This window comes from Bubalus bubalis, chromosome 4 (assembly GCF_019923935.1).
Source record: "Bubalus bubalis isolate 160015118507 breed Murrah chromosome 4, NDDB_SH_1, whole genome shotgun sequence".
NCBI classification, from domain to species: domain Eukaryota; kingdom Metazoa; phylum Chordata; class Mammalia; order Artiodactyla; family Bovidae; genus Bubalus; species Bubalus bubalis.
Window position 1 is genome coordinate 144,194,343 of NC_059160.1, and position 18,449 is coordinate 144,212,791.

Below are 18,449 nucleotides of genomic sequence, written 5' to 3' on the forward strand. Positions count from 1 at the left end.
TCTACTATCATTAGACCCCAGAATCTTGATAAAGTGTTAAGGCTTCTCCACAGTTCTATTAAATCTTCCTCAGTTTGTAGACATTACTGTGTAGAAAAGAAAACACTGGATTTAGACTGCCTATTGCCTACTTATTATATTTGAAGCTCTTAGCACAGGGATCTGATACACAGTATGTGCCTTATATGCGTTGCTCTCCCATCTCTGTTATAGAACCTTGTTTCACTGTGAGAATTCTTCCACATCTCCACTTGCCACCAGGAAAGTTGTCTTGATTTACTTTAAGTGCCCTCTACTATTGAATAAATATAAAATGTGGTTCTTGTGACATGAGCAGCTTTGTAACTTACCTCTAACACCAGTTAGATTTCTCATTAGCTGATAACATAGACTTCTAATTTCAAAAGACTAAATCTAAGCATAACAGTGACTAATAATTTAGATTTTATGGTAGCAATCATGTCATTTTCTTTGGTAGCTTATCAGGGTGAGTATGAACTGTGCACCAACAACGAACATATCAGCAGTGAGGTATAATTCATTTTCATATGTTATATAAATTCATCACTCATGTAATTATGAAACAACTTTTATGGACTGTCTTTTCCTATAGGAAAAAAACCTTGAAGATAATTTACAGAGTTTGGCTACAGAATTAGCTCCAATTTATAAGCAGTATGCTCCAGCTGCTTATCAAAACCAGGTATGTTTTGGGACCTTATATAGAGCTTTTAAACATGGTTGAAATTTACATCTAAACAATGTCCTTGTTAACAGAAATTGTTTTTCAAATTTTACCTCAATGTAGATCTTTTATTGACAATTATCTAGTGTTTTTTTAAAACAGTATTAGGGCAATTGAGGACTTCCCTGATGGCTCAGATGGTAAAGTGTCTACCTGCAAAAAAAGAGATCTGGGTTTGATCCATGGGTTGAGAAGATCCCCTGGAGAAGGAAATGGCAACCCACTCCAGTACTCTTGCCTGGAAAATCCCAGGGCCGGAGGACTCTGGAAGGCTAAGGTCCTTGGGCTTGCAAAGAGTAGGAAAGGAGTGAGCGACTTCACTTTCACTTTCTTTTCATGGCAATTGAATTAAATATCCACAATGAGATTTAATTCAATTGGGAAGTGGGGGAGATCAGGAGATATTAGCCATGGGGTACAAACTCCCAGCAATAAGATAAATAAGACCTGGTGCACAGCTTGTTGGTTATATTTAATAATATTGTATTATACTTAAAAGTTTTAATTATGTCTTAAATGTTACCTCTACACACCAAAAAGTTGTAATTATGTTTAACCTTATTGTGGTAATCATTTTGTAACATATACATGTATATAGTGATCACATTGTACACCTTAATCTTACATATGTTATGTATGTCAGTAATATCAATCAAACTGAGGTGGGAAAACATTTTTTATTTATTTAATTTATTTATTTATTTATTATTTGTGTGTGTGTGTGTAATAAAGTTTTATTAAAGTATAAAGGAGCTAGAGAAAGCTTCTGACATAGGCATCAGAAGGGGGCAGAAAGAGTACCCCCTGTTAGTCTTTAGCTGAATCGGAAAATGTTTTTTAAAGAAAAGAAAAGGATAACCATACATTGGGAGAAAATAATGGTAAATCATATAGCAGACAAAGTAGAAAGACGTGTAAAATACCTTTTAAATATAACCAGGGAATTCCTTGGTGGTCCAGTGGTTAGGATTCCTTACTTTCACTGCTGAGGGCAAAGGTTTTATCTCTGGTCAGGGAAATAAGATCCTGCAAACAGAGCAACTATGCCAAAAACAAATAAAAATGAAAAACATGACCAAGGGTGCATATTTTTAAAATAGATGATAAAAATTAAAATATTTATTTGTATTATCATGAATAACAAGGTCTCTGTCCAATTCCATTTTATTTTTCATTTTATTTATTTGCTTTTTTATTTATTTAGCTAGGCTGGGTCCTGGTTGCATCACATGGGATCTTTGGTCTTAGTTGCAGCATGTAGGATATAATTCCCTGACAAGGGATCTAACCTGGTCTCCCTGTACTGGGAGCCTGGAGTCTTAGCCACTGGACCACTAGGGTGCTTCTCTAACCTTTCATTTTAAACGGTTACAAATTGACTTTCTATACTGTTGTTATAGACCTTGAACACTGGATGCATGATCAAAGCACTATATTAGTCTTTTCTCCTAATGAAATATTTCAGGCTACTCTTCTTATTTACCCACCACCAAGTATCAGGGTCCTCCTGTTGCCTTCAGTGATTGTCATTTTAATTCATATAGCCTCAAATTCTTTACCCTGAATATTACTAAACTACACAATCACTATGATAATCTAAATCTCTGAAATAATAAGTGTAACTAAGTTATAAACTTGTCATAAGGTGATTTTTATCTTTATTGAAGGTGATTCTTTTTGTCTCTTAAAACTGTGGGTAATTCATTACTCTTCAGGTGGCGCTTGAACACATTGCCCGAGAATGTCGGCTTGGGAAGAAAGAAGGTCGTCCTTTCTCTGGGGTCACTGCTTGCCTAGACTTCTGTGCCCATCCCCACAGGGACATTCACAACATGAATAATGGGAGCACAGTGGTATGTACCTGGGTAGCTTTTAATTCTAAAGACTCCATCAACATAGTCTCAAGCTGAGGGCCTGATATCAACAGTGCTCCCCAAAAGTTATAGAACCAGCCTGAAATATTTTTTTGAATGTCTCAAATTATATATTGTGGTAGGTTTGTTGGGATGGAGGACTACATGGTTATTCAAAGCTACCACTCTTGGCTATCAAACTGGTAGGTAGGAAGTTAAGTAAGTTAATGTTTCTTTTTTTGCCATCTGTACTTCATGGGTTTTTTGTTTGTTTTTTGCCCCACATCATGGGCTGCAGGATCTTAGTTCACTGACCAGGGATAGGACCCCATCTCCCTTGCACTGGAAACGTGGAGTCTTAACCACTGGACCGCCAAGGAATTCCCCTGTATTTCAGGGGTTTTGTGAGGGAACTGTGTGCCAAAATTTTAATGTTGGTTCTTAATACTAGTTTGTAGGAATATTTAGAAGAAATATTTGCACATATATGTGCTTGTTATGTTTACAGCCATGGAAAACAATCATACGCTTATAGCATGAAATCATTCAAAATATATTTGAAGTAAGGAGAAGACCTCAGGAGAGATCATGCAATAGTCCTTTTATAAGGGAAATGAGTTTGCTTCAAGTAGATATCTTCTTACTCAGTAAAACAGAGCGTGATTGCCTCTATTTCTGAACTATACCAGTTTGGCCTCTTTGAAGACAGAGCTATGATTGTTCCACTTTGATTGAAAGTGTACCGTCTGATCCATCAAAATGCAGTCTTCATTCCTTCTTTGGTCTGTGCGGTCTATCAGCAACAGATTAAGGAGCAAAAATAACTTTTTTTTGGTCTATCATGCCTTTTCACTGATGTTGACTCTGGTCTCTGAGACTAATGTTATTTTCAAATATTGAAATTTTACAAATCCATCCAGAGGAATCTTAGCTGAAGAGTAATTCAACATCTTGCTTGGCTAGTACATTTTCCATGAGTTCCTTCATTAGAGATAATTATTAGTGATCGGGTTAGATTAGGTTGAGAATCAAACTAAGTTTTGGTTCCCCTTGTTTTCTTATGTATTATTCAATGCTTGTTCTTTGCACTCCTCTTATTGCTTATGCAATGAGGCGCATACCTAGAACTTGGCGTGATGCTAGATTTCCCCACCTCTGAAAACGTGAACTGAAAGTTTTCTGCCAACTCTTCTTCCTCATTATTTCCCTGGTCTTTGTAATTATGCTCTTGTCTTTGTCCCCTTCTTAGTTTCCCTGTGACCAAATAAATTGAAGTAAACATTTATAAGTGAAATATTCCAATTTTAAAGATTATTATTTTTAAATTATTAACAAATTACACCGTAAAGAGTTCAGTGTTTCAGGCCTTGATGGTAAATGTGGCAGTAGATGTTTAGAAAGGCATGTGACTTTAAAAACCTTTAACATACTTTATTATCTGTATCCATCAAGTTCTATCAACTTGGAGAAATCAAATCTTGCAGTTTCCAGTCTTAAAATACTTTGCTGTCTTAGGAAGAGATCTTAGTTGTGGAAGAAATGTTTTAATGAAAAATAATGAGATCATTGGATATATTTTTGATGGCTCTTTAATGACATTTGAAAATTAATTACCATTAAAATATTAATTTATGATAAATATAATTTTATGTGTCAATGTCAGGAATTTCCTACATTTCCCTGTATTTTCATTTCTCTACAATGAATAGAAATAATTTAGAAAAAATTTTATTTTCCACTGGAGGATAATTGCTTTACCATATTGTGTTGGTTTCTGGCATCCAGCAACATGAATCAGCCATAAGTAAACATATGTCCTTTTCCTGTTGAACCTCCCTCCCACCTCAAAAATAACTTATAAAGTAAAGAGAAGGCTGAGATTGGCTATATTCAAGACAAAATTTTTATTTTTTTAATTTATTGATTTTTGGCTGTGCTGGTCTTCATTGCTTTGCGCTGGCTTTCTCTAGTTATGGTGATGGCTGTTCTTGATTGCAGTGTGTGGGCTTCTCATTGCAGTGGCTTTTTTTGTTGTGGAGCATAGGCTCTAAGCACACGGGCTTAGTTTCTGCTTGGTGTCTGGAATCTTCCTGGACCAGGGATCAAAGAAGGTGTCCTCTACATTGGCAGGTGGTTTCTTATCCACTGCACCACTGGGGAAGTCCAAGACAAAATTTTCTTAAAAAGCCCTATATTACATCGAAGAAAAAGACAGACTTACTGTTATACTCCTACCTAAAATCAAAATGGAGCAGAACAATTATTTATTCAGATAAAATATTTCAGCTAATTTAAAAGTATTGGGGTATATAAGTCCTGCTAGAAAATGAAATCTCCTGAGCTTCTTTTGCTTCATTAATATCTGTCAATTTTTTTAATGAAGAAGAGAAAAAAACTCACCTTGACAAACAGGGCAGGGTAAAATATGTGTAGATAAATTTCACTTACAAGCAGAAGTAAAAAAAATCATAGAGAAAAATCACAGCAAATTAGAAAATTCCTCATGATTTAGCCACCTCTAACCAAGGAATGTGACATTATTCAAATAGTAAGAAATAGTGTGATTTGTAGCCTGAAGTAATATCTTTTATTCATTGCTATTTAATATGATGATAGTGAACAATTCAGTAACTATTAACTGTGGAACAAGATGGAATATAACAAAGAAGCCTTCATATTGAAAATATTATAAAATGCATAAACACATATAATATGTACTTAGAAAATCAACTCAAAATTACACTGGTCTGCTTAAAAACAATTGATAAGTTACTCATATTGAATAGCACTGAGTAACTTGATATATAAAATATTTTTCCGAAATGAATTAACCTATCACAGTAACCAATTGAAAATAGTTCCCTTTCACAATGGCAACAGTAAATAGGTAGGAATAACTAAGAAGGTAGGAATAACTGATGGATGTGCAGGATCTCTGGTTCCCATTTCATGTTTTCTTCCTATCAGGTCTGCACTTTAACACGAGAAGATAACCGTTCATTTGGTGTTATTCCTCAAGATGAGCAGCTGCATGTGCTTCCTCTTTATAAACTTGCAGACACAGATGAGTTTGGATCAAGGGAAGGAATGGAAGCCAAGATCAAATCTGGGGCCATCATGGTCCTTGCACCCCGCCAGAGAAAAAGAATGCGATTTACTCAACCCGTTCCTCGTTCTGGGAAGAAGAGAGCAGCGATGATGACAGAGGTTCTGGCACATAAGATAAGGGCTGTGGAAAAGAAATTTATTCCTCGAATCAAGCGGAAGAATAATTCAATGACAAACAATAGTAAGGCTTCATCACTGCCCCTTTTAGGTAAGGTTTATGGACTCTGATAATTTTCTGTGTGCAACTTCCATTGGCAGTTGCATTTGCACTTGGCCTTTGCAGCTTCATCTTTGCTACTCTTTTGAGAATGAGGCATTATGAAAAGAAAACTTTAGATCAGACATCAGTCAATCCAATTAGCTAATTATTTTTATATAGTTCATTTAGAATTCAAAGGAAGACACAGTGTATTTCCATATTCTTACCAGAATTATAAGTCAACCAGAAAGTGACCTATCAGTATTTCTTGGTATTTTTTTCCCCTCTATTTATACTTAAAAAAAAAAGTACAAAACCAAAGCATGTTCTTATTGTATGTTCCTCAGCTATTGTGAACCAATAAGCTGTCTCAACACAGATAAAATGACATCACTGCCTTGAAGTCTTACTACGTCAGCTTCAGCATCAGTTTAAGTAGTTCATTCAATAAATATTACTGAGCACTACTTTGGACTGTTCTAGGTACTATAGCAGTGAATAAGAGGGGAGATAGTGCTCTGAAAGAATTCCATTTGAACAGGGTTGTCATAAAAGGATTGACTGAGGAATTTGTGTAAAGTCCTAAAGAATATGAGAATCCGCAATGTTTTTATTTGGAGAAATAGCATTCCAGGTAGCAGACGTGGCAAATGCAAAGTTTAGGAGAGAGGAATTTACCTTGAATACTTGATATAAGCAAAAAAGCCATTATGATTGACGCACAGAGGGTTTCCCAGGTACCGCAGTGGTAAGAAATCCACCTGCCAATGCAGGAGACTCAACAGATGTGGTTCAGTCCCTGGGGCAGGAAGATCCCCTGGAATAGGAAATGGCAATCTGCTCCAGTATTCTTTCTTGGAAAATTCCATGGGCAGAGGTGCCTGGCAGGATACAGTCCATGAGGTTGCAAAGAGTCAGACACGACTGAGCACATGTATGGTTGGAGCAGGGTGTGAAATGGGTAGAACAGCAGGATATGAGATCAGAGAGGTAAGAGGGACATCTGAGCAGTTCACCCTGGGCTTTGTAGATTGCTGTAAAACTTTGGCCTGTATTGTGAGGGAGAGGAAGGTTTCTGGATATTTCATCATAGAGAGGGGCTATGATCCGATTCAAAAATAACATTCCAGTTACTGGATTGTAGCTAGAGTCAGACGGGGCAGAGAAATATTAAGGTGCTGATAAACAAGCTATCCTAACAACTTAAGAAAGAAAAAGTGAGGCTTGGATCAGAGTGGCTAATGAGGAGTACATGAGAAATGTCTGATTCTAGATATTTTGAGGTAGAATCAATGGGATTTCTGATAGATTTAAATCTGGAGTGTGGACCAAAAAAGTGTAAAGGTTTACCCTGATGAAATCTGAAGCTCACTTTTGGACATGGTAAAAGTTCAAGATACCTGTCAGACATTCAAGTTGAGGTGTTAGGAAAGCAGTTGAATAAGAGTGTTATTCAGAGAAGATGATTCTTTTGTCGTGACCCTGATTGTCTTTGATAACTTCCTTAATTTTCTGTGCTGACAAGATGTTCTAGGCTCCTCTTATATAATCCTGCCCCATATCTAAAATCAGCCATTCCTCTAGGGAGCCTAATAAAATAATACTATGAATTTAAACTGATACTCAAAGTCAGAGCTACAAGGTATTCTTTAACTTCTTTGATTTTTGTATTTTTAAGAAAAGTTGTTTGTTTTTTTTAAGATGAGAGAACTGATAGTGCAGACTTTATATAACACTGGGAAAGAGTCAACAGAGTTAGGGAAGAGGCGAGGAAGAATTATCATTCCTTTATGCTCGTAGCTCCACTTTACAGATAATTAGGTTTATTTTAACATTCACATATCTGGTTCCATGCTGCTTGTTTATGACAGTCATAACATTTTCACCCTTCTGTCATTTCCCAATTGCATCTTTACATGTTATTCTTTTAAAATATATACTCTATTAGTAGCCAAATGTACAATATTTGCCCTATAACTTCTTGTTCTTTTGTAATATTACCCATGAGAGCTTTTTCTTCTTCTTTATTGTTTTAAAACAGCACCACTTTACTTTTGCTGTTTTTTTGATTCTTAAGATCTATTGCTTTTGCCTTTCAAACATTTTTTTTTTCCTTTTGTGACCCCATGAACTCTAGCCCACCAGGCTCCTCTGTCCATGGGATTTCCCAGGTCAGAATACTGGAGTGGGTTTCCATTTCTTTCTCCAAGGGATCTTCCCGACCCATGGATAGGAACAGGCAGGTTCTCTACCACTGAGCCACCATGGAAGCTCCACCTTTCAAGCATTTTGCTAGAACTTCTGAAAAGGAGAATGTCCTCAAGAAAAATGTTTCCATTTGATATGAGATTTGCATGGATATGTCAGAGTGGATGGCCCACATTTTGGCCAATATCATCATCATAATAAATTGCTACCTACTTTGTGAGAAAGAAATGCAGCTTAAATACACTTGTTTTGAGGTTACAAATAGCTTATTTATGTTACTTCCTTTTGCTTAATAATAAACTTTGCCTAATATGATGCTTTTGCTATCCAGAAATCTTTATCAATTGTTACTTACTTTAACTTTTTCAGAAATTTGATCATGCAATATCTAAAATGTATCTAAACAGTTCTTTGGGTAGTGAAATGCTGCTGTCCCCATATTATCATCTGCACTGCATTCTGATACATGGTTTTAATATTTACTTCATAGCCAATTAGGGTCATTTCTAGTATCCTACCATTTTAGACAGTGGACATCCTCCTAAATTTGTGGACTTTTTAAATGATTATTTCCAAAGTAATCAACTCTAAGTAAAAATGTATTGAATGAAAAAGCATACCCAAACCACCTACAATTTTTAATGCGTGCATATGTCAGACTTTAAATAGAACAAAATTGACCATCATTGCCATCATCTGGTTTTATTCTATTCATCTTTGTACTTAATCTTTAAAAGATAACAACTACCAAATTAGTTTATGTTTATCTTTACATTTGGTGTCCTTTTCTCTGTTTAGGAAATAAAACAGAGACTGCGCAACCTGAAATAAAAAGTGAAACTGAACCCCATCTTATCTTCAAAGGTTCGGACAACACTAAAAGCTACTCACCAACCCCGTCCATTCCTCACCCAGGGAAAGAGGCAAACTTCACTCCAGCCTTCTCCTGGTCCTCTAAGACTGCTTTGGTCACAACAGCTCCTTTTAAGAATGATGGATCACTTTCGTACGGGTTTTCAGAAAGAGGTAGCAGTCCCCACTGCATAATGCCTTCTGCAAGACACAGTGGTGCTAATGTAGCTGCTGGGGAATGCGCTGAAATTGCACAGCCTGGTGAAGTGGTTCCTCTTCCCACCTTGTCTACTCCTATGACAAATTCCCTGGGTTATTCTGAGCCTCCCATTGGCCCATCTGAGCAGCTAACTTCCAATCAGCCAAACCAGCAGCCTCCATTCATCACTTCTCCTCATGAGCTTGCTTCCTCTCTGGTGGAAGAAGACGAGCAGCCTTCTGAAGCAGATGAGCCTCCATCAGACGACGCCCTGTCAGACGACCCCTTGTCACCTGCTGAGGATAAACTGCCCCACATTGTTGAGTATTGGTCAGACAGTGAGCACATCTTCCTGGATGCCAATGTTGGCGGCGTGGCTATAGCGCCTTCCCACGGCTCGGTTCTGATCGAGTGCGCCCGGCGAGAGCTTCACGCCACGACTCCTGTTGACCACCCCAACCGAAATCACCCTACGCGCCTCTCTCTAGTCTTCTACCAGCACAAAAACCTGACTAAGCCCCAACACGGTTTCGAACTAAACAAGATTAAGTTCGAGGCGAAAGAAGCTAAGAATAAGAAAACTAAAGCCTCCGAGCAGAAAGACCAGGCAGCTAACGAGGGTATTGAACTGTCCACAGAAGTTAATGAATTTAGCCAGATTCCTTCTCACAAAGCGTTAACATTAACCCATGACAATGTTGTCACTGTGTCCCCTTATGCTCTCACACATGTTGCGGGGCCCTATAACCATTGGGTCTGAAGGCTTTTCTCCCCTTCTTAATGCCTTTGCGAGTGCAGTGTATTTTTTCAAGGTGCTCTTAAAAGAAAGTCATGTTGTCGTTTACTATAGCTTCATCTCACCCATTTGAAGGCTGAGGTTAAAAAAAAAAATTGGGGGTGGGTATTTCTTAACTGTGACTATATTTTGACAATTGGTAGAAGGTGCACATTTTAAGCAAAAATTAAAGTTTTATAGTTTTAAATACATAAAGAAATGTTTTGGTTAGGTGTTAACCTTGATAGAATCACTCAGTTTGGTGCTTTAAATTGTTTACTATGAAACGAGTCATTTTTAGAGGATTTTAACAGGTTCATGTGCTATGATGTAAAATTAAGACACACAGTGTTAACTCTACACAGCTCCTGGTGCTTAACCACATCGACACAAAAATAAGCTGATTTATTATTTCATGGTGCCATTGTTCCAACATCTTCCAATCATTGCTAGGAAATCGGCATATTCCTTTGAAATAAACCAATGAAGTGTTTTCTCTCTTAAAATATTTCTCCTGTATAAAATAATTCATTATTGTTAGTAATGGTTGGAGGCTGTTCATAAATTGTAAATATATATTTTAAAAGCACTTTCTATTTTTAAAAGTAACTTGAAATAGTATAGTATAAGAATCCTATTGTCTATTGTTGTGCATACTTGCATACAAGAGAAATCATTTATTCTTGCTGTGTAGAGTTCCATCTTGTTAACTGCAATGTGTATCCTAATCATGTATATGGTTTGTGTTTTTTAAATGTGTCCTTTCTCATTCAAAGGTTAGCTACTTATATAAAATAGTTAGATCATGCAAAAATTGTTAATTCTCTGTAAAATTGGAATTAGGAAGCATATCACCAATATTGATTAACTTTTCTTTGGAACTAAATAAGAGTGATCTCTTCTGATTGAGCAACAATGGCCCTGATTTACTTTTACCCCAGCTTTTGTAATATAATCCATAAAAGATGTTTCCAAAAGGAGATGAGACATAAGATGATTCTGAAGAGTCAAATGCTTCTAAAGTTTCAAGGTGATAAAATTAAAAAATTATGTGGCAAGAACTTTATCTACCCCTTATTCATTCTGAAAGTCATTCTGGTTCAGAAGACAAATAAAATTCCTGTAGAAATTTTTTTGATAGTAAATTTCCTATCATCATCATCACACACCGCCGCCGCCCCCACCCACCCACCCCCCACACACACTCTCTCTCTCTCTCTAAATAAACAGTAGGGATGGTATCCTAAACATGGTTTGTCCGTTAACAGCTAATCCAAAGTAGTTTATCTAAGTATATTGTTTTGGGGAAATGTTAACTCATCTTTTTCTAGGTAACAGGAAAATAGGCATTCCAGTTATTTTAGCTCTCCCATTATTTTTCCCATTGCTTTATTGACTCAACTTATAGCAAAGCAAAAGTGATTTCCCAATCAAAATGTTTAGAACAAGAAGAAATTTCAATGAAATACTTGATTCTGTTAAAATGCAGAGGTGCTATAACATTCAAAGTGTCAGATTCCTTGGGAGTATGGAAAACCTACTGGTGCTTCTCCCTTGGAAATGCCATAGGAAGCTCACAACCGCTAACACTCACATTTCTGGTGCAAAAGCAAACAGTTCCAACAAGCTATCTAAAGGAAAACTCATTGTAACTTATATTAAAATAATATGTGGTGCAAAGTATCAGTTTCGAGCTTTTGACTGATTTTGACTAAAGGAATATGAAGGGATTGTAAATAACAAAATGTCCATTGATTGACCATCATCTTGTCAAGTAGATTTCTGCTTCTTGAATATGTAAAATAGAGTAAATCATTGACTTGTTTTAGTATTTTGTGTGCCTTAGATTTCTGTTTGAAAACATGTATATTTTTGTGAGCCTAAGGTTTCTTATACATATGAGTATATAAATAAGTGATTGTTTATTGTTTCCGCTGCTTCAGTAAGATATTACTAGTATTAGACTATCAGGAGTACACCCTTGTGATATTTTGTTTTAGACTTTAGGCCTTAGCTCCCACCAGAAATTATTTCCTCAACAGATTTAATGGATAAAGTTGTAAGAACCTTTATCCATCCATCCATCTATCCATTCTCTATTCAGTTCTCATTGAATGTCTGCCGAATTTAAGTATTAGCTTTGTTTTTCTTTAAGTCACCACCCTGACGTAGTAAACTTAAAGAATTAAAATTCCAAAAGGTACTGTTTTTTTTTTTTTTTTTTTTTTTTTTCAAAAACAGCAAATTCCCTTCAAAACAATCCACTGCAATACATCTGCAGCTATTCAAATCAGTTTGTCACTAAGTTTGAATAAATTCCTTAACAATCTAAACTTGAAACACCATTGTTGACGTAGGGGAACATTCAGATCTGTGAAGTTAGTCGCAATTTACCAAAATGAATACATGAAAATACCCTGTCTCAACTAAAATATTTCCATTCTCTTATTGTAAGTAGCACCATGAATGGCTTGCCTCAACTGATAACCCCTTGGTGGGAACCACCTATGATTCCTACCTTGTTGAACTCTTTTATTTCCCAAGTTTCACAGTGTACCATCCCATTGTGTGCCCTGTGATTTTTTTTCAAAGTTCATGCTTATATGTCCTGCAGGATTGTGATTGTATGCTGGCTTTACTGTTTTTAGAATGCTCTTTATCATGAAGCAAGGAAATAAATTTGTTTGAAATGACATTTTCACTCAGAAAACTGGTCATCTAACATTATTTCTACACTTCTGTTATGTTTTACTGTAAAACCTTTTGTTTACCTCTTTTATAGCCTTATGTTTCATCTTCTGCCTTTGTTCATGGTATGATAATTGAATTCATTTATACTTGGCCCTTAAGTTAGCCCAACCTGTTCATCATAGTCACAAAGTTACCAATTATAATGAGAGGATAACTCCTACTTGATGTAGAATCCTACAAAATGTCATGCTGCCCTTCAATGTCTCTTTAATGGCTCTCAGGCCATTGATGAAAACAATTTTCTCTTGTGCCTGTCAGCCTCATCTTCATATTTCCAATTCATCCACAAAGTATCAAATAGATCATATCATAAACCTGATTGAAACATATTCTTATTGAAAATTGAGGCTAGCTGAAAATGTATAGCTATAGGTCAAGTTTTGCAAAATGTTTGCATCTTAAATACCCTTCCACATTCCTTATTATGAAGTCTGCATGTGGATGAAATAATTTCATTTGTTAAATATAGAATTTCAACTAGATGAGATTCATAAGCAATTTACTTAAGACATAACCCCAATATATAGTTAATTGAATGCATACCGCTGTGTAAATGAGGTACCGAATTCATATGAAGTAACCTACTTTCTAATGTTACTACTTCAGTGGATTCCTACTGATTATCATTTATTTCACAACAGCATGTATGAAAATAACCCCAATCTATTTAAGTTTAGTATTCTTAAAACAAATTATATCTTCTATCTTGGACGAACTTATGACATTGCATGACAACTTCCACAAATAATGGGCACAGCATTTCCTTTGAATGTGCCCAGCAAATCAGTAGCTGTATGTGACCTTTAATATATAGCTACCTTCTATTTCACAACTTCCTGATGCATGGAAATCCTTTTTGTCTAGATTTAGTACAACTGGGAATTTTGATCTCTTGTAGAAATTTATGATGAGACTTGTGAAATAAGGTAAAATAGTGGCCTCTCACAGCCCCAGAAGATACCTTAGAAGTCATACAGTCCAGTCACTGGGGCCCAGACAGATGTCAGTGTCGGTGTTCAATTACATTTGGAAATAAAATTTAAACAGTCAAATGAAGGCCACTTTTTGGTTAGGAGGACTATAGGAAAATTTGATCTGCTCACCCACAGGGGACTTTATCACTATAATCTTATTTTTGGTACAAGTCAAAATAAAATGGCTTTTGGGTTCTTTTTCTGAGCAATTCAGGGTAAGAAGTGAAATTGAATCAAGATTTCCCTGCCTGTAGAGTTTCGTGGGCCTTTTGTGGGAAATCTAGCTGACTTTTACCTATTAAGCTGTCCTGTTAATTCATCTCACAAAATGTGGCAATTGTCCTATTTGCTATTTCAATAAATGAAAATCAAGTACTGATAGAGTACAGGTTTTTATTTCCCCTGGAACAAGTGTTTGGCACATAAAGGGAGTTATAGAAGACTGAATGGTTGGAATAATTGGGGAAAGTATATTTCCATTGTATATATTCCCTAGCCATAGTTGTACAGTCTATCCACATTCTTGCATAGTTGGCCTCACAACAGAGTCCTAGACTAGTTATTTTGATGGGACTGTCTATGTGTGTTAGAATACTGTTTTGTGCACAGCTCCTAAACTTGCCCGTAAATGTACTGAACTTGTGTAACTTTGATGTCAGTGATATGGCACACTTAACCAAAATAGAATTCAGTGCCCTGATTTCTGAAGACGTCTGGATTTATTTAAACCAAATTAGGCTCCGTGTTGAGCTTTCTTCTAATGGTTTACAAAATGATGCCAGGAGCCGTCCCTCAGAACTATCTGAAAGACTGCCTCCTGGGCTTGAAGTCCTTAGAAGTTTTGCTGAATAAAACATAATTCTTAACTTGGCAAGTGAAAAAAAAAAAAAAGATGCCATCCATGGCTCTGAAATACAGTTTGTAAAGAATCAGTATGTTCTTTATCAGAAGTGGAATTTGTGTATTTTCTTGGAATATATTGAGAATCATTGGAATCTTTGCTTTTCTCTAGTGTATAAAATAAGAGTGTGAGTTCTTATGTTAATTTTGGAGATGGTGGAGCTGGTTTTAATGCAGTACATCACTCTTCTTGTCCACAATGAACTTGACAAACTAATTGTCTGCATTCCGGTATCCGGAAGACTTCCCTTCAATGCCTGTTTCTTCTCGGTATTGAATTAAATACCATTGTTGACTTCAAAGGGCATGTGTTTTGTTCCTTCAGGTAATCCAGGTGTATTTGTCACTGCTTATTTTCCCCTCTGTGAGGGTCTCACCTTGTGTTTCTCTTTTGCACTGTTTAATATCTCTAGCTGTAAAAGTCTAACATTAATCATTTCTCTGTTGGTTGTACTCCTTTCCCGTCCCTACTGTGATGTTCATGATCTTCCTTGGGTCATAAATTTTCTTCTAGTTTGCTCAGCCATAGATGTCCCTTAAATTAAAATAAATCTTAGTCTAAGGTAAATGTTATATATAAACGGATTTAACCCTTTTATGTCTGAGTGCAACTTTGGAAACCCTTGGTTACGAGTATAAACCTAGTTTTCCTAAAAAAAAAAAAAAGTCCTAGTAGCTGTTACGAAAAGCATTCTCTCAATCACCACACACACACAAAAAAACACCAAAAAAGAAAACAAAAAAACCTCAACTCTCAGAAACATTTTCATTTTTGGAGAAATAATATTGGAAAGTAATTTGGTTTCTTCTCCATCTGGCTAGGTATAAACTTGCATCTTTGAGCAGAAACTCTGGTATTATTTTTCTTTTCTCATTTTACTGAAGCTACATTGTCAGCAAGTGTACTTTCATTCTTCTTAGTTTTCAGTCCTTTCCTCTGATTTTCTTTAAGACTGTTGCTTCCACTCTCTGTTCTATCTTCATTCCCCCATGTGTGTCCCTTACACAGATACACATGGTTAATTTTAAGAATAGCAGTGAACTTGGTCAGTTGTCTTTTCCTGTCTTTTAAAATCACTTCATCAATCCTTTTTGGGATAATACCAAAAAGAATTACAAGCTTTTAGTCCGCCCTTTTGGTTAAGAGGCAAATTCAGTTTTTAGGAACCCCCAGATTAGCATCAAGTGCTCTTTACCTATCCCAGTGATGTTTGACCCTCATTTCATTTGTTAGTGTTTGAATGTTTCACAAAAAGTTGCTTGAGAAGTTATATATTCTAGCACTCCAGCTTTGCTATTTCTGTGTAACACATCATACTAATTATCAATTTTCTGACCAGTGACTTTGAATTAGTGGGTGTGATCTATAGAGTAGATAGTATTTTCTCTTTTTTTTTTTTTTTTTTTTTGCCTGTTTTCTTCCTTATCTCACAGCTCAATTTTGTGGATGGTTTCTGTTTTCTAAGGTAGATTTATTCCTTTGGAATTTGGTTGTTGGCAATAATAGGAACTGTTTTATAACCTAGATGAGAAAAGTTTTTTTTTTAATGGACTGAAAGTAATCCGAAGAGTTAAGTCAGTCATCAGAAGTGCTTTCTTCTGAGCACATGTGGAGGAAGTTAAGGGGCAGAAAGGAAGAACTGTGTTCCTATAAGCAGCCTGTGGGTTCACCTACCAGCTCAAAACCACGTTATAATGTTTCTACTCCTCACTCCATACCAGTTTCTTTCCAAAAAATAGCAACTCAAAATGAGGAACCCTTTTGAAAGAAAATATGGAAATAAGAATTATAATACTTGTACTTTATAATGTTTTAGGCTATCAAACTCTTTCCTATCTGCCACTTTTTTCTCCATAATACTGATGGTTGGACAGAGAACAATGTTCCCTTCTTATTGGTGATAAAGCTGCAGATTGGCAAGAAAAGCAAATGACTTTCTCCTAATCACAAAGCAAGTCAACTCATTTGAGACTAAGGTAATAATTGCAGACTGCTGAACAGATTTCTTTGCCATAAACTATGACTTAGAGAGTGTTACTGAGTGAATATTTTGTCAGATCTAATCTAAGAATAATACAAAGTCTACTTATTGTACAGAAAATACGCTTCCGAAGTATTTTGTTTCCACTATTTATTTTAGCCAGCTATTTTCTTATGCATATATTGGAAGGTCCGGTCAGATTCATAGGACTTCTGTATTAGGGCTTAGGTTAATGAAGCTTTATTTTTACCCCTGTAAAAATTTTTTGTTGTTGTTTTGTTTAAAGAATGTCCCCATACTACTGAAACAAAGGGAAACAAGGTCAACAACTCATAATCAAAATTCAATGGTTTTGTAATTTGAAATGGTTGAAGGGAATGTGCTGGGTAAACTGATTATTTTAGTTTCCAGGCACTCATGGTAAACATGTAAAATTGTTGACATCTCTCAGAAATAGCTCTGTCTCCCAGTTATTTGAATTTGTTTTTTGTTCTACTTTTCCAGCCATGTAAAATCTCTGTGTCAAAGGTTAAATATACCTTTGTTCAGAGAGTTAAGAAAAATAATAAGATGTATTAGTTTTTAGTAAGCTCTTTATAAAGAGGAAAGTTGGGCTACTTCATCAGTATATTATGGGCTACTAACAAAAAACATAGTCCAGACTGTTCTAAAAATAGTCAAATAACATTTTTGGTGATTTAGTTCAATAATTGCCTACCCTAATGCTTCTCTGTGATATTGCTAAATAAATCCCTGATGACGTAAGACTTTACAAAAAGAGCTCTTTTTAAAAAAAAAACAAACAGATATACGGTCTTTTTTTTTTTTTTTTTTAACTTTTATGAGCTAACATTGTGATAGGTGCTTTAAGAGAAATATTTTTCCAGAATGATTTTGTAGTAAAAGTAAAGGGCAGCTTTTGTATTGTGATGTCTGGGTGGATAGTCATCTTTCGGTTACTAAGAAATCATGTAGTGTTCCCTAAAGAGAAGCTCAAAAATCTGCTCAGCAGAAAGAAAAGTATTGATTATTGGTTTCTTCATTTTCTCTTATGCTATGTGGTGACCTACCAAATAGATTCACAGGCGTATCAATATCTGTTTGGAGGATACCGATTATGCTTATCATTTGTGGGAACAAAATATTCAGATTCTTCACCATGGTGAAGTAGAGTAGTACTAAATTCCCAATAGAGAATTATCAATTTTACAAAATAATATTTATGTCTCCAGCTGACTTTTTCCTCTCTTTGGGGTATATTTACTATTTATTTTGTATCTTTGATCTTTTTCTTTGGAAGATTTTACCTATTGCCGTCCTACTGTATTAAATATCCCATACAATGAAATAGGTTAGTAAAGATTTTAAAACCCCACAAATATCCATTTTTGGTTCTTAACACATGGGGGGAACAGTTTTTATAAAAGCACTTCAACATGTAGAAGGGAAAGAATCTTAATTATGATGATTTCAATTCAGGATCAATAGGTAGTGGCTCTGCAAACAAGGGAACACTTACTAGCAGTACTTGAAGACTTGTGAGTTGAAATTGCATGTTACTTGAAAGACCTAATTAAGCTAAATTTTGGTGCACAGGAGTTGTACATGATTTCATGTTTATGTAGCAAAATGCTTTGAAATGTACTAGTTTTGAAAAATACATGTAAAGATAGTTGTGAAAATTGTCTATTATATTTTCCTGTGTGTCTCATTTATTTAGAGCATAAAGTTTCTTTTTTAGTTGTTCTAACTGAATAAGGCTAAATGAATACTGTAATTGAAATTATATTTTAAATCTTTGTCATGAGTTTTTAAAAAAAAAAAACTATTGCAAATTGTATCATTCCTGATTACACAGAACTTTGTGGGTGGTTTTAAATAAATTTTATACTTCTATTTTGCA

At 35.6% G+C, this 18,449-nt stretch overlaps 1 protein-coding gene across 3 annotated transcripts in view; it reads left to right on the forward strand.

The window, feature by feature from the left end:
- Window positions 1-18,449, forward strand: part of TET1 (tet methylcytosine dioxygenase 1) — a 137,911-nt gene extending 119,462 nt beyond the window's left edge. For all 3 annotated transcript variants that reach the window (XM_025284630.3, XM_025284629.3, XM_006070285.4), the window contains 4 exons: window positions 614-703; window positions 2,461-2,598; window positions 5,566-5,914; window positions 8,912-18,449. In XM_025284630.3, coding sequence (XP_025140415.2) covers window positions 614-703; window positions 2,461-2,598; window positions 5,566-5,914; window positions 8,912-9,924 — 1,590 coding nt within the window. In that variant the 3' untranslated portion in view covers window positions 9,925-18,449. The remainder of the gene's footprint in view (window positions 1-613; window positions 704-2,460; window positions 2,599-5,565; window positions 5,915-8,911) is intronic.